At 45.4% G+C, this 17,329-nt stretch overlaps 1 protein-coding gene across 2 annotated transcripts in view; it reads left to right on the top strand.

The window, feature by feature from the left end:
• Positions 1-616: 616 nt before the first annotated feature.
• Positions 617-17,329, top strand: part of LOC146968234 (disks large homolog 4-like) — a 51,023-nt gene continuing 34,310 nt past the window's right edge. The window contains exons 1-4 of one of the 2 annotated variants that reach the window (XM_085806438.1): positions 617-748; positions 2,788-2,907; positions 7,345-7,421; positions 16,662-16,787. In XM_085806438.1, coding sequence (XP_085662564.1) covers positions 730-748; positions 2,788-2,907; positions 7,345-7,421; positions 16,662-16,787 — 342 coding nt within the window. In that variant the 5' untranslated portion in view covers positions 617-729. The remainder of the gene's footprint in view (positions 749-2,787; positions 2,908-7,344; positions 7,422-16,661; positions 16,788-17,329) is intronic. The other variant, XM_085806439.1, reaches the window with a different exon arrangement.

Below are 17,329 nucleotides of genomic sequence, written 5' to 3'. Positions count from 1 at the left end.
CAGCCTTCATCATGGGAGGGAGAGGAGGAAGACTTGGCTCATCTCTCTTTCTCTCAGTTCAATTCAAACAGCTTTATTGGCATGAACAGAAACGTGTTGTTGCCAAACACATTACACATTTTACTATCTCTCACACACATACACAAAGCTGCTGTGTGTGTGTGTGTGTGTGTGTGTGTGTGTGTAGTTCCAGCTGCTCTCCACAGGGGGGCGCTGTAGACCTGCTGTCCTGTCTCTTCAGTAATCCTGATTGGTTTAGTACAGACCAGAATAACTGGACGGTTTCTCTGTTAACGGAGTTTTTTAATCAACAGTTGTGTTTTCATGTTGATTTAAATGATCAGTTTATTTACCATGTTCTGTATTTTTGGTTTATTTTACTGCTGTAAAGTTTCCTGTTTGTTATTATTATGATATTCATCATTAATTAGTTGATTTACTCCTTTATTTTTTACACCTGTTTAAATGTATTGATTATTTCTGCTTGAACCATCAATAAATCTGTGTGTGTGTGTGTGTGTGTGTGTGTGTGTGTGTGTGTGTGTGTGTGTGTGTGACAGATGAAAGTCCTTGCCCTGTGTGACCGACGGCGTCGTCCAATCGGGCGGCCTGACCCCTGGAGGGGGCGGGGCTTGTGTAATCTCTGTGGTGGGATTAGGACTACGTTACCCAGAATGCCCCGAGTGTTTGTAAAATCCCTAAAGAGGATTTGTGTGGATCAGAGACGACATGCCGCTGAAACGAGAAGGTGAGACGCCGTTTCAACCTGTTTTACACTTTTATTGTGTGTGTGTGTGTGTGTGTGTGTGTGTGTGTGTGTGTGTGTGTGTGTGTGTGTGTGACAGTGTGTGTGTGTTTGTGTGTGACATTGTGTGTGTGTGTTTACTTCATCCCTCAGCCTCCTCTTCCTCGTCCCTTCAGCCTTCTTCCCGACCTCTGACCTTCCACACTGTTGTTATGGTGTCATGTGACCAGGACTCTGCTGATCAATACCACTGATTAATATCTGATCCTATCGATACTATTGATACTATTGATACTATTGATCGTATTGATCCTGATGAGACTGATTCTGTTGATATGATGTCAGCTGATGAGCTCTCTGCCTGAGGCCACGCCCCCCAGAGTCACAGTAGAGACACGGTAGAGACAGAGTAGAGAAACATTAGAAACAGAGTAGAGTCAGAGTAGAGACACTGTACCATGTCGTTCTTTAAATTTACTTTTACTTTAATCCGATGCGCTATTTGATGCAATACACCTGGCACTTTAAACTGAGTGCACTTTAGGGCACCGTGCAATACAACTTGGTACCCATGTACTCCTGCACTTTAGCACATGTCACTTTGGCCCAGCACTTTTGCACCTTGCACTTTATTTCCCAAACTGTCCAGGTTCCATTACTGGCCTGATTATCTGACCTGTTTGTTATCTTGTTGTCTGCTTCGTCATGTCACTTGTATAACTGTGTTCTCCTGTCTGTTTTTATGTTCTGGGACTCTGGATGGAAATTAGCATTGATGCTATAATCCGGCACATTTACATGTTTTTATATGTACATTGATGTGCACTGTCCCACCCAAATAAACAAATAAAGTAAAGTAAAGTAGAGTCAGAGTATTGACACAGCAGAGTAACAAGGCAAGGCAATTTTATTAGTATAGCCCGTTTGTTACCACCAGTTTGTCTCAAAGGGCTTTACATCCCATCATAACAACATCCTCTGTCCTTAGACCCTCACATCCACTGAGGAAAACAGTAGTAGAGACACAGCAGAGTCAGAGTAGAGTCAGTAAATGACAGTAAAGACCCTCAGGAGTTAGAGCAGTTCGTCCAGTTATCAGAAGGTTGGTGGTTTGATTCCCCCAGTGAGTGTTTGGTCAGAGGGGCAGTTTCTGTCAGTCTGCCCCTCTGTTCTGCCCCTCAGGCTGTGGCTACAGTACCCGGTAACTGTGTATGAGTGAATAACAGTTTCTGTCAGTCTGCCCCAGGGTTAAGGTCTTTGCACACTGAGTCTGTTTTTTTCGTCCTAATTTGCCGCGCGTCAAAAAATAAATTCGACCTCATGTTGTGTCGATCATGTTTACACACAGAGTCCCAAACTTTCGTCCGTCATAAAAGTTTTCGGAACAGGTTCGATTTAATGCGTTTTTCACATCCGTGAAGAGACTTTTTAAACAATCACATCAGAGTTTCGAGGCTGGACAGAGAGAAAGAAGGGAGGGTGGGGAGGGGGATCACCGCTGAGTGTGTGTCTGTGTGTGCGTGTGTGCGTGAGCCACCCGCTGTTCAGGATCATGGAAATTGTCCGTCTTCTGTTTAATGTGTGAGCTAATAATCAATAGGCTATCTATCCAACTGGACCTCTGACATCCTAAAATAACCTGTTGAAGTGATCATGATAGATCCGCTGCTCATTAACAAGCAGCAGATCCCCTCTACTGGCTCCTCTCAGGATGGACACAATATTTTAATGTTTCTCTTTCATTTCTCAACAAGTGAGAGAACCACAAAGTGCTCCCTCTCCGAAATTTGGAACACAAAATAAAAACGCATGCGAAAAAAACACAACGGACTCAGTGTGCAAGGAGCCTGCGCGTAACGTTTTTTGACGGATACAAAAAAGGCATGCGAAAAAAACGGACTCAGTGTGCAAAGACCTTTAGTCTGAGTGAATAACGGATTCTGTGACACGCTTTGGGTTTTGCATTAAAAAAAACACTATATAAATGTAAACCACTATTATTACTACAGTAGAAACACAGTAAAGTGTAACTCTCTCCTCAGACACAGAGAGAGCTCTCCAGGTGATGGAGGCCTGTCAGGCCGGAGCAGCTGAAGGGGTCAAAGGTCGCGCTGAGAAACTGCTCAACATCTTCCAGAGCGACTTGTTCCAGGCTCTGCTGGGTAACACACACACACACACACACACACACAGGAAACCCTTTAATCAGCTGTGCGCACCAAGTTCACCTTTAAAGGGACAACGAGGAGTTTCTCCATCGGCAGAACGAAAAATTCTGCGACAATAAAAAAGTCTCATCATCTTAATGTGGATGAATCTCCGTTACCACTTGTTAATGGTCCATTTTAGATAAATCTATGGTTTTGTCTCTATGGTTATTTTGTTATTATTAGTGGTGGTGGAAATGCTGGGCGAGCCGACCAGCGTTTCTTTACTTTCGGTTTCGTGGCGAGTCATGAGAATAACGCCGCCGTATGAATCTCCGTTTATGGTGGGAACTACGACGGTATGTGATCGTCTTCCAACCTCTGACTTTAATTCTTGATGAATGAAAACATGAGTCTGTCTTGACCCGGTCAAAGAATTTCACGGTGCGGAGGCTCATAAATGTAGTGAGAAGACACTTCACTTTGACAAAACTCCTCGTTGTCCCTTTAACTGTGCATCAGCTCCAATAAAGCTCCAGTAGATCCTCACTCAGTCGACTCACCCTCTCAATCCAAAACTATTTATATATCGTATATATAGAATATAACTTACTTATACTTATAACTTACTAGAATATATCTTACAGTGTTCCTCTTTGCTGTCAGTGACCTTGCTGCCCTGTGTTTTCTCAGCCCCCCTCCACCTGTTTCCACCTGTAATCACCTGTATCCTCCTGTATCCTCCTGTATCCACCTGTATCCTCCTGTATCCTCCTGTATCCTCCTGTATCCACCTGTATCCTCCTGTATCCACCTGTATCCTCCTGTATCCTCCTGTAACCACCTTCAGCTGTAGATGTGACCTTAGTCGCCATCACTCCCATGTATGTTATATGATGAATCTCTGTTAAACGAGTGAAGAGCCAGAGCCAAACTCTGAATCTACTGAAGCTGCATAAACATCATGAGTTTTATCACTGAACTGTTATTAACCCATAAGGACCCACGGTGACACAGGTGTCACACTGCCTTCAAGTGTCCTGGAAAGCCCCTTACACATATTTATGTTGAACTTTTAACTCATGAAGTCCCTAAGTGACATCTACTCAACATCCTGGTGCAGTCACATGACTCTCTGTGAATCTCTCTATCCATGACAACATTTCCAAGATGGTGGCCAGCAGAGTTGGCACATTTCACAGAGGCCGCTACTTTTAAAAAGCTTGCCTTCTGTCAATAAAATAAGCCACCACCCATTTCACAATGCAAATCCTTTTATAACATGTCCCTTGTTGTATTTAACCTGTTCTGACCTCATTTTTTGAAGAAACTCATATAAAACAACTTAAGAAAATATTGCTGTGACATATACGTCACATCGGGCCTTAGCCTTAAAAAAGTCAGGAAAAATACCATGTGACGCCTATGTCACAATGAGGAAAATGGGAAAGAACTGCTCAATTAAATTAGGTGATTCAGGTATTTTGAATTAATATACTCTATGTTGTTCAATTTAAAACATAATTTAAAAATGTTAACATAAAAATAATGTCAAATTCAATCAATATTTAATAAAATGATATATCAGTCCGGAAATTGAACCACAGATTTAGCAGAGACACTCTTCTCAGTAAATGAACAAGATTTTAGTATCCCATGCTGGTCCCATATTAATGTAATTATGCTTTTTTGCTGTATTTTCTGTAACAAAATAGGATACAGTGTTCAGGATGTACTGACGATCATCAGACGTGCAATAGATGTTGTATACAGAACAACAAATACAGCAAAGAAGAATGAGAGTTTACATAAGAAAATATTAGGAAACAAATAAGAAAAGTTAACACAGTCAAACAGTCATGAACCAGGTTTGAGACAAGGGTTCTGGACTGCTGTACTGATGGGAGAGAGGGTCCCATGTGGTGCATTGTGAGAGAAGGACGTTTACCCAGCTCAGTTCTGACGAATGGAATATGACCCAACTATCAGTTCTGTGAGTGGGTACCAATGTTTTGTGATTTCATAGTTAACAGAGATGATAAATAAGGAGACAATAACTGTGACAGGGCTTTAAAAAATGGATAAAAACCAATGCTGTTTTCCCCTTACTGTCAGAAATGACCAGCCGACATTTTGATAAAGAGTGCCGTGATGAGTATTATATGAATCATTGGAAATGAAATGTAAGGCTGAGTGGTAAACAGCATTCAGGGGAATCAAAGTGGAACTAGCAGCTCTTCCATAGATGTCATCTCCATACTCTAAAACAGAGAAAAAATAGTGTCTCCATTTTTTTTCCTGTGGTGAGTAGGAAAACGGTGCTTATTTCTGTATAGAAAGCCAAGTATTGTTCTTAGTTTAGCAATGAGGGTGGTGATATGGTGCTTAAAATTAAGACAACTGTCCATCCAGATGCCAAGGTATTTGTAGTTGGAAAGAAAATTGTGGTTGCACAGCTTTTAAGGCTTCAGTAACTGGTTAAAGCCTTCAATATGAGGCAATATTCGCATTTCTATAGTGTTTGCCCTTTTTTGTTGTGAAACTTAAAAAGGTGTTAATAGTAACCAGCAAATTTGTAATTTTGATATATGTTATGGAAATGCAAATAAAAGGTCAAATTTGTGTTACAGAGCAAAAGAAAATGTTAAGCCCATTTATTTTCAAGTGAAAATTTAAGATACCAAAAACGCCCGATGTGACATATATGCAACATTCCAGATCTCTGACAATAGGTGGCGCTATTTCAAAAAAAACTTCAAAAATGTGTTCCATGCATTCCACTTGGTCTGTGTTTCACCCCACTTAATTTTCCTTCAAGGATAAATGGGTCTGGGTTCTTATGGGTTAAAGGGACAACGAGGAGTTTTGTTAAAGTGAAGTGTTTCCTCACTACATTTATGAGCCTCCGCACCGTGAAATTCTTTGACCGGGTCAAGACAGACTCATGTTTTCATTCATCAAGAATTAAAGTCAGAGGTTGGAAGACGATCACATACCGTCGTAGTTCCCACCATAAACGGAGATTCGACAGTGCCCGATCCGTACCCGGAACAAGATCCGTTCCAGACGCTTCTGCGCATGCGCCAGCTATGCTAACTGCTAGCTTAGCAATAGAGCAGCTAAAAGTCCGCTGTAGCCTAGCGTTGTTAAAACGTCACTTTATTCATTTTAAATATTTTTTAATGCGAGAAAGTCACAGTTTAGAGTCCTGATCTGTGGTCAGTTTATCCAGCTGACGTCTGTTTGGAAGTTTGCTCCGAGGTTTTGGGAGAAGTGCAGAGCTACAGGGAGTAGCCACCGGGAGCTAACGTTAGCTCGCTGCTCGGCTCAGCTCAGAGGCAGCAGACGGCCGGCTGAGGGGATCGAACCTGTGATCGACCGGTCACCCAGACGTCGTCATGCCGGTGGAGAAAGGAGCAGATTAATTTATGGTCTCATTGATTAGTTTGTGTAAATGAAAGGTGAAGCTTCAGGTGGAGCCGGTTAAGGCGGCCGCCCCATGTAGAGGCTACAGTCCTCAACGCAGGCGTCCCCGGTTCTAGTCCCGCGTCGGGCAGACCTTTCCTGCATGTCATTCCCCCTCTCGCTGCCTCCCCCTTTCTTGTCTATCTCACTGTGCTATCAAATAAAGGCATAAAAGCAAAAAAATATACTTAAAAAAAAAAGAAGAAATAGAACAGAGGGGAATTTGTTGCGACGTGCTTGTGTTTTTCCCAAACGTCTCTGTTTTCATGCATATCCGCTAGGGCTTTGACATCGAACTTCGAGATTTGAATATAATTTGAATATTAAAAAAAAAAACATATTCAAACGAATATTAGGGCAGCTCTAAATATTCGAATCTGTAATAAGCATTATTTTTGGTATATGTGTTTGCCTGAAAACGTAGTTTTCAATCCAGATTAAAGCTTTTTTCAGCCTGTTGAAGTTGTGAAACGCAGCTCATTAGCATTGATCACCTGGAGCTCCTGTACTTACAGTATGACGTTATCACATCGTTAGCGCCTGACGCCTGTTCACACCTCACTGATAAACAATGGCGGAGCAAAAGGCTCATTTAGGAGTGCGGGCGCTGTTTCTTGGCACGCGCACACACACACACAGTGAAAGCGAAACTTATACCCCCCCCCCCCCCCCATCGGACAATCCGGTCGCTTCGGGATCAATAAATATTCTAATATACTCGAATATTAATATTAATAAACAAACGAAGTTTGAATATAATTTTTTGGACAAATGTCAAAGCCCTAATATCCGCCGTGTCTGCCGTGAACTTAAAGAAGGGGGGAAGTGCGCATGCGCAGAAGCGTCTGGGACAGATCGTGTTCCGGGTACCGACCAGGCACTGACAGACTCGTCAACCTGAGACTTGTTATGATGTCACAAATGAGACAGGAAGTGGTCAGCGAACATGAAGTCATGTGACTAATCTCTGTGTGTGTGTGTGTGCAGACATCCAGGAGTTCTACGAGCTGACGGTGTGTGAGAACCCGCCGCCGCCGCCGAGTCGACCACACACACCTGGACAGGTAACGACCCCCCCCCAACCCCCCACCACCTCTCTGTCTCTATCTCTGTCTCTGTCTCTCATTCACATGGAAACACCCATCACTGTTACCTAGCAACAGCTGCAGCAGCATCACCGGGGCAACAGCTGCATAACACCATGGCAACAGGAGGAGCCCAACCCCCACCTCTCTCTCTCTCTCTCTCTCTCCGTGTCTCTCTCTCGCTCCGTCTTTTTGTCGTTCAACCCCCCCCCCCAAAAAAAAAAAGAAAAACACACACCAGTCTTCTTCTTCTTCTTCTTCTTCTTCTGTCTCGCTCTCTCTCTCTCTCTGCACTGCTCGCTCGCCCCCTCTCTCTCTCTCTCTCTCTCTCTCGCTCGGCGCCGACAGACGGAGGGATAGAAGAGGCGAGAGAGCGGGCGAGCGAGGGAGGATAGACAGATAGACGAGGAGAACGAGGAGGGGGGGGGGAGGGCGACAGAGAGAGAGAGAGAGAGAGAGAGAGAGAGAGAGAGAGAGATCGAGCATGAGTGTGTGAGTGTGTGTATTTGTATGTGTGTGTGTGCGTGTGTGTGTGTGGCAATGTGTGAGTGTGTGTGAGTGTGTGTGTGTGTGTGTGTGTGGATATGGACTGCCTCTGCATTGTCACCACCAAGGTAAGAGCAGACCGCCCGCATGCATCCGCTAGCACATACACACACACACACGCACACACAGACTCACACATTAACACACATAAACACACACACGTGTCCTCATTAACTGTGTGTGTGTGTGTGTGTGTCCTCACAAACCATCAAAGCCAGTGTTGTCATGTATGTGTGTTCGCTGCTTCCCTCATGTTTTCATTCACTACCTCGTCTCTGAGTGTGTGTGTGTCTGTGTGTGTGTGGTCCCATTAGCATGTAGCTCAGCAGCTGCAGCTTGTTGCTAGCGGTTAGCGGAGCCGTGGAGTTGAGCACATGTGGAGACAGTGAGTCACATGTCAGGAGCCACATGTAGTTTTAATACATGTCAGTCACATGACTGGAACAGGAAGTGATGTGACCAATCAGAGTCCAGAGCAACAGGTGGTCGCACCTGTACAGGTGAACTGCACTGTCACTGTGATCCAACCTGTTCACTAAGCTGCAGGGACGACTCAGAGCCCACAACGCTCCCACGGCCCACAACGCTCCGCCGGCCCACGGCCCACAACGCTCCGCCGGCCCACAACGCTCCGCCGGCCCACAACGCTCCGCCGGCCCACGGCCCACAACGCTCCGCCGGCCCACGGCCCACAACGCTCTACGGCCCACAACGCTCTACGGCCCACAACGCTCTACGGCCCACAACGCTCCGCCGGCCCACAACGCTCCGCCGGCCTACGGCCCACAACGCTCTACGGCCCACAACGCTCTGCCGGCCCACAACGCTCTACGGCCCACAACGCTCTACGGCCCACAACACTCTGCCGGCCCACAACGCTCCGCTGGCCTACGGCCCACAACGCTCCGCCGGCCTACGGCCCACAACGCTCTGACGGCCTACGGCCCACAACGCTCCGCCGGCCTACGGCCCACAATGCTCCGCCGGCCTACGGCCCACAATGCTCCGCCGGCCCACAACGCTCCTACGGCCCGCAACGCTCCGCCGGCCCACGGCCCGCAACGCTCCTACGGCCCACAACGCTCCGCCGGCCCGCAACGCTCCTACGGCCCACAATGCTCCGCCGGCCTACGGCCCACAACGCTCCGCCGGCCTACGGCCCACAACGCTCCGCCGGCCCACGGCCCACAACGCTCCTACGGCCCACAACGCTCCGCCGGCTGTAGGCCCACAACGCTCCGCCGGCTGTAGGCCCACAACGCTCCGCCGGCCCACGGCCCACGCTCCGCCGGCCCACGGCCCACAACGCTCCGCCGGCCTACGGCCCACAACGCTCCTACGGCCCACAACGCTCTGCCGGCCTACGGCCCACAACGCTCCTACGGCCCACAACGCTCCGCCGGCCTACGGCCCACAACGCTCCGCCGGCCGTAGGCCCACAACGCTCCTACGGCCCACAACGCTCTGACGGCCTACGGCCCACAACGCTCCTACGGCCCACAACGCTCCGCCGGCCCACGGCCCACAACGCTCCGCCGGCCGTAGGCCCACAACGCTCCGCCGGCCCACGGCCCACAACGCTCCTACGGCCCACAACGCTCTGACGGTCCACAACGCTCCGCCGGCCTACGGCCCACAACGCTCCGCCGGCCTACGGCCCACAACGCTCCTACAGCCCACAACGCTCTGACGGCCTACAGCCCACAACGCTCCGCCGGCCTACGGCCCACAACGCTCTGACGGCCTACAGCCCACAACGCTCTGACGGCCTACAGCCCACAACCGTCTGTGTCCGGTTCATGTCCAGATCATATCCAGTCTGTGTTCGGATTGTATCCGGTCTGCATCTGGTTCATGTCCGGTCTGTATCTGGTTCATATCTGGTCTGTTCGGTCTGTGTTTGGTTCATGTCCGGTCTGTGTCTGGTTCATATCCACTTCTTGTCCAGTTCATGTCCGCTTCTTGTCTGGTCTGTACCTGGTTCTTGTCTAGTCTGTGTCCAGTTCATGTTCGGTCTGTGTCCGGATCATGTCTAGTCTGTGTCTGGTTCACGTCCAGTTCACATCCGGTTCATGTCTGGTCTGTTTTTGATCTGTGTCCAGTCTATGTCCGGTTTATGACCGGTTCATGTCTGGTCTGTGTCCAGTCCATGTCCAACCTGTGTCTAGAGTGGTCAAGTCAAGTCAAGTCAAGTCAAGAGATCTTTATTGTCCCCGGAGGGCAATTTGTAGTGCTGCCAGCAGCATGAAACAACAATAAAAACAAAAGCACAACAGTGGCACAACACTGACGATGACGTACGCTAATAATAAAAGTAGCAATAAAATACATACACAGGACAACAATTAGCAATAGTTAATAAAATAAATAAAACAACCAATAAAGTGCAACAATGCCATCCTGGATGAAACAGGAGCTAAAGTGCAACAATGCCATCCTGGATGAAACAGGAGTTAAAGTGCAACAATGTCACCTGGATTAAACAGGAGTTAAAGTGCAACAATGCCATCCTGGATTAAACAGGATTTAAAGTGCAACAATGCCATCCTGGATGAAACAGGAGTTAGAGTGCAACAATGCCACCTGGATGAAACAGGAGTTAAAGTGCAACAATGCCATCCTAGAAGAAACAGGAGTTAAAGTGCAACAATGCCATCCTAGAAGAAACAGGAGTTAAAGTGCAACAATGCCACCTGGATGAAACAGGAGTTAAAGTGCAACAATGCCATCCTAGAAGAAACAGGAGTTAAAGTGCAACAATGCCATCCTGGATGAAACAGGAGTTAAAGTGCAACAATGCCATCCTGGATGAAACAGGAGTTAAAGTGCAACAATGTCATCCTGGATTAAACAGGAGTCAAAGTGCAACAATGCCACCTGGATGAAACAGGAGTTAAAGTGCAACAATGCCACCTGGATGAAACAGGAGTTAAAGTGCAACAATGCCATCCTGGATGAAACAGGAGTTAAAGTGCAACAATGCCACCTGGATGAAACAGGAGTTAAAGTGCAACAATGCCATCCTAGAAGAAACAGGAGTTAAAGTGCAACAATGCCATCCTGGATGAAACAGGAGTTAAAGTGCAACAATGCCATCCTGGATTAAGCAGGAGTTAAAGTGCAACAATGCCATCCTGGATGAAACAGGAGTTAAAGTGCAACAATGCCACCTGGATGAAACAGGAGTTAAAGTGCAACAATGCCATCCTAGAAGAAACAGGAGTTAAAGTGCAACCATGCCATCCTAGAAGAAACAGGAGTTAAAGTGCAGCAATGCCATCCTGGATTAAACAGGAGTTAAAGTGCAGCAATGCCATCCTGGATTAAACAGGAGTTAAAGTGCAGCAATGTCATCCTGGATGAAACAGGAGTTAAAGTGCAACAATGTCATCCTGGATGAAACAGGAGTAAAAGTGCAACAATGCCATCCTGGATGAAACAGGAGTTAAAGTGCAACAATGTCATCCTGGATTAAACAGGAGTCAAAGTGCAACAATGCCACCTGGATGAAACAGGAGTTAAAGTGCAACAATGCCACCTGGATGAAACAGGAGTTATAGTGCAACAATGCCATCCTGGAACAGGAGTTAAAGTGCAACAATGCCACCTGGATGAAACAGGAGTTAAAGTGCAACAATGCCACCTGGATGAAACAGGAGTTAAAGTGCAACAATGCCATCCTGGATGAAACAGGAGTTATAGTGCAACAATGCCATCCTGGAACAGGAGTTAAAGTGCAACAATGTCTTCCTGGATGAAACAGGAGGTAAAGTGCAACAATGCCACCTGGATGAAACAGGAGTTAAAGTGCAACAATGCCATCCTGGAACAGGAGTTAAAGTGCAACAATGCCATCCTGGAACAGGAGTTAAAGTGCAACAATGCCATCCTGTAACAGGAGTAAAAGTGCAACAATGCCACCTGGATGAAACAGGAGTTAAAGTGCAACAATCCCATCCTGGATGAAACAGGAGTTAAAATGCAACAATGCCATCCTGGATGAAACAGGAGTTAAAGTGCAACAATGCCATCCTGGAACAGGAGTTAAAGTGCAACAATGCCATCCTGGATGAAACAGGAGTTAAAGTGCAACAATGCCACCTGGATGAAACAGGAGTTAAAGTGCAACAATGCCATCCTAGAAGAAACAGGAGTTAAAGTGCAACCATCCCATCCTAGAAAAAACAGGAGTTAAAGTGCAGCAATGCCATCCTGGATTAAACAGGAGTTAAAGTGCAGCAATGTCATCCTGGATTAAACAGGAGTTAAAGTGCAGCAATGTCATCCTGGATGAAAATGGAGTTGAAGTGCAACAATGCCATCCTAGAAGAAACAGGAGTTAAAGTGCAACAATGCCATCCTGGATTAAACAGGAGTTAAAGTGCAACAATGCCACCTGGATGAAACAGGAGTTAAAGTGCAACAATGCCATCCTGGATGACACAGGAGTTAAAGTGCAACAATGCCATCCTGGATGAAACAGGAGTTAAAGTGCAACAATGTCATCCTGGATTAAACAGGAGTTAAAGTGCAACAATGCCACCTGGATGAAACAGGAGTTAAAGTGCAACAATGCCACCTGGATGAAACAGGAGTTAAAGTGCAACAATGCCACCTGGATGAAACAGGAGTTAAAGTGCAACAATGCCACCTGGATGAAACAGGAGTTAAAGTGCAACAATGCCACCTGGATGAAACAGGAGTTAAAGTGCAACAATGCCACCTGGATGAAACAGGAGTTAAAGTGCAACAATGCCACCTGGATGAAACAGGAGTTAAAGTGCAACAATGCCATCCTGTAACAGGAGTAAAAGTGCAACGATGCCATCCTGTAACAGGAGTAAAAGTGCAACAATGCCATCCTGGATGAAACAGGAGTTAAAGTGCAACAATGCCATCCTGGATTAAACAGGAGTTAAAGTGCAACAATGCCATCCTGGAAAAGGAGTTAAAGTGCAACAATGCCATCCTGTAACAGGAGTTAAAGTGCAACAACGCCTTCCTGGATGAAACAGGAGTTAAAGTGCAACAATGCCATCCTGGAACAGGAGTTAAAGTGCAACAATGCCACCTAGATGAAACAGGAGTTAAAGTGCAACAATGCCATCCTGGATTAAACAGGAGTTAAAGTGCAACAATGCCATCCTGAAACAGGAGTTAAAGTGCAACAATGCCACCTGGATGAAACAGGAGTTAAAGTGCAACAATGCCATCCTGGATGAAACAGGAGTTAAAGTGCAACAATGCCACCTAGATGAAACAGGAGTTAAAGTGCAACAATGCCATCCTGGATTAAACAGGAGTTAAAGTGCAACAATGCCATCCTGAAACAGGAGTTAAAGTGCAACAATGCCACCTGGATGAAACAGGAGTTAAAGTGCAACAATGCCATCCTGGATGAAACAGGAGTTAAAGTGCAACAATGCCATCCTGAAACAGGAGTTAAAGTGCAACAATGCCATCCTGAAACAGGAGTTAAAGTGCAACAATGCCATCCTGGATGAAACAGGAGTTAAAGTGCAACAATGCCATCCTGTAACAGGAGTTAAAGTGCAACAATGCCATCCTGGATGAAACAGGAGTTAAAGTGCAACAATGCCATCCTGTAACAGGAGTTAAAGTGCAACAATGCATTCCTGGATGAAACAGGAGGTAAAGTGCAACAATGCCACCTGGATGAAACGGGAGTTAAAGTGCAACGATGCCATCCTGGAACAGGAGTTAAAGTGCAACAATGCCATCCTGTAACAGGAGTAAAAGTGCAACAATGCCATCCTGTAACAGGAGTAAAAGTGCAACAATCCCATCCTGGATTAAACAGGAGTTAAAGTGCAACAATGCCATCCTGGAAAAGGAGTTAAAGTGCAACAATGCCATCCTGTAACAGGAGTTAAAGTGCAACAACGCCTTCGTGGATGAAACAGGAGTTAAAGTGCAACAATGCCATCCTGTAACAGGAGTTAAAGTGCAACAATGCATTCCTGGATGAAACAGGAGGTAAAGTGCAACAATGCCACCTGGATGAAACGGGAGTTAAAGTGCAACGATGCCATCCTGGAACAGTAGTTAAAGTGCAACAATGCCATCCTGTAACAGGAGTAAAAGTGCAACAATGCCATCCTGTAACAGGAGTAAAAGTGCAACAATCCCATCCTGGATTAAACAGGAGTTAAAGTGCAACAATGCCATCCTGGAAAAGGAGTTAAAGTGCAACAATGCCATCCTGTAACAGGAGTTAAAGTGCAACAACGCCTTCGTGGATGAAACAGGAGGTAAAGTGCAACAATGCCATCCTGGAACAGGAGTTAAAGTGCAACAATGCCATCCTGGAACAGGAGTTAAAGTGCAACAATGCCACCTAGATGAAATAGGAGTTAAAGTGCAACAATGCCATCCTGGAACAGGAGTTAAAGTGCAACAATGCCACCTAGATGAAACAGGAGTTAAAGTGCAACAATGCCATCCTGGATTAAACAGGAGTTAAAGTGCAACAATGCCATCCTGGATTAAACAGGAGTCAAAGTGACCACAGTGCTGTCAATTGTTAAGAAGGCCAATGGCCACTGGAACCCAGGATTTTTTTTATCTGTTGGTCCTGCATCTTGGCACATGAAATCTGTGTCTGGATGGGAGCAGTTTAAATTCAGGTGCCAAGGGATGGCTAGGGTCAGTCAGGACGAGTTTGGCTTTGGTGTTTCCTGATTCAGTCATGTTTTCGTGCACTCGTCTGCCCCTCTCTTAGACAGGAAGTTGAGGTCACATGACTCTTTGGGTGTTTCTTTAGGCAGGTGTTAGTGACAGATGTGACCAACAGTAAACAACAGTAAACATGTAACAGTAAAGACGGTCTGATCTAAATGTGAGACTCAGCTTTTTGTTTTCTTGTTATTTACTGCGTGTTTAACAGATTAACTGGTTGTTTACTGGGTCCTTTTATGTCTGTTTACGGGCTCACGGTTCTTCTGATGCTGGTGTAATGTTCATCTTTCTATTTTCTGCTCTCACAGAGTTGAAGAGTGTTAGATCAGAAATAGCTCCTTCTATCTTTAGCTACATCAGTACTGCTAATGGACACACACACACACACACACACACACTCCTGAATGGACACTAGTCTGTTACAACCAGTGGTATTACAGTCAGACCCAGTTCAGACTGGTTAGTTTGAACATGTCACTGGTTTAACTGAGTCTTGTTATGGTAACCGGTGTCACTCCAGTTCAGCGTATGTCAGTTTGTCACTTTAGACTTTGTCTGATGCCCGACCAGTTAAAACCAGTTAAAACCACTTTGGCTGCTTTTTTTTTTTTTTAGATTTTTTTCCCAGCATTTTTCAAGATATACATGAAAACACAAACACAGAACTCCAAACCCCTCCCCAACCCACCCACCAACAAAAAGAGAGAAAAAGAGAAAGACAAATAAATGAATAAAACAAAGAGAAAACATAAATATTAACAAATAAATAGAAATAATAGAAAAGAGAGAGAAAAGAGAGGCAACAGTAAGCACTGACAGCAAAAAGCTTGTAAATCTAGAACCCGTCCATCATATAGGCTGACAATGTGTCCATTTAGGCCAAATAAGGTTGCCACATCTCTGTAAAAGTACTATAGTCTTTCCTGAGTGTATATGTAATTTTTTCAAGTGGAACACAGGACGGCTATTCATTTCTGAAACCCATCTTCCTATAGAAAGTTGGGAGTCAGATTTCCATGCACTTCCTGGCAACAGACAAAAGCCAGTGAGAGAAACTTGTTTTGAGCTTTTCTTAATCGTGCATCAATATTTGTAGTATTATCTCCTAATAAACAGGTCTGAGGATCTAATGGAAGATGCACTCCTAGAAGTTTCATGCCAGAATGTGTTTGTGCATAACCAAGTGCAGTGTAGGAATGAGCCCTCTTCTATACTACATCTAAAACACAAGCTGGATATCTCAGGTTCATATTTATGCAATTTCAGTGGCGTAAGATATAATTGATGGAGAAAGTTATAATATGTCAGCCTGTATCTGGAGTTAATAGTGGCAGTTAGACTTTTTCTACACAATTCAGACCAGAGCTCTGTACCCATTGTTACACCCAAGTCGGACTCCCATTTCTCCCTTGATTTATTGATTTATGTAAAAAAGAGAGAGTACACTTTTGAGATAGGACGAGGTGCATTTCCCTCATGAAGCAGTCTTTCCAGATCATTGAGCATGGGTAAAGTCATTTCAGATCCCAAAACAGATTTAAGAAATGATCTTAACTGTAAATGACAAAAAAAGGTTTCTGCTGGACAGATCATACTTCCTCCTTAGGTCCTCAAAACCACTTTGGCTGCTTGAGCTACATTTAGACTAGTGACATTTAACAGTGATGTGTGTGTGACGTCTGTGAGTCCATCTGGTTCAAGGTCAGGGGTCAGAGGTCAAGTCTAAGCCCTTTCTCTTGTCTGTTTAAATGTGTTTCTCATTTTATGAATTGAGGTTGGCTCCTCCTCTGTCCGGTGATGTCAGTTACCGGGCAACGGAGGCTCCTGGGGTCCTTCCTGTTACTATAGCAACCCCATCACCATCTCCGCTTCAGATTCTCTACTTTTTAAATGTTTTTTCTTTCTCTCCTCTCATCTGTTTCCCTCCGTCTTTACGTCCTTCATTAACGCTAACAGCTGATTCTCTCTTTGCAGAAGTATCGTTACCAAGACGATGAGACTCCACCTGTTGACCCCAGCCCCGGTCACATGACCCACGGACGCAGCACCGAGCTGAGCCACGCACACCTGGACGGATACACACACCCCGCCGCACTCACAGTACGCACGCACACACACACACACACACACTACACACACACACAGTCAGTGCAACAATGCCATCCTAGAAGAAACAGGAGTTAAAGTGCAACAATGCCATCCTGTAACAGGAGTTAAAGTGCAACAATGCCATCCTGTAACAGGAGTTAAAGTGCAACAATGCCATCCTGTAACACGAGTTAAAGTGCAACAATGCCATCCTGTAACAGGAGTTAAAGTGCAACAATGCCATCCTGTAACCGGAGTAAAAGTGCAACAATGCCATCCTGGATTAAACAGGAGTTAAAGTGCAACAATGCCATCCTGTAACAGGAGTTAAAGTGCAACAATGCCATCCTGTAACAGGAGTTAAAGTGCAACAATGCCATCCTGTAACAGGAGTTAAAGTGCAACAATGCCATCCTGTAACAGGAGTTAAAGTGCAACAATGCCATCCTGTAACAGGAGTAAAAGTGCAACAATGCCATCCTGTAACAGGAGTTAAAGTGCAACAATGCCATCCTGTAACAGGAGTTAAAGTGCAACAATGCCATCCTGTAACA

The sequence above is a fragment of the Trachurus japonicus genome, chromosome 18, assembly GCF_045865225.1.
Source record: "Trachurus japonicus isolate A0001 chromosome 18, Traja_1.0".
NCBI classification, from domain to species: Eukaryota; Metazoa; Chordata; class Actinopteri; order Carangiformes; family Carangidae; genus Trachurus; species Trachurus japonicus.
The sequence above is the reverse complement of the archived record's forward strand: the minus strand, read 5'-3'. Positions and strand labels throughout refer to the sequence as shown.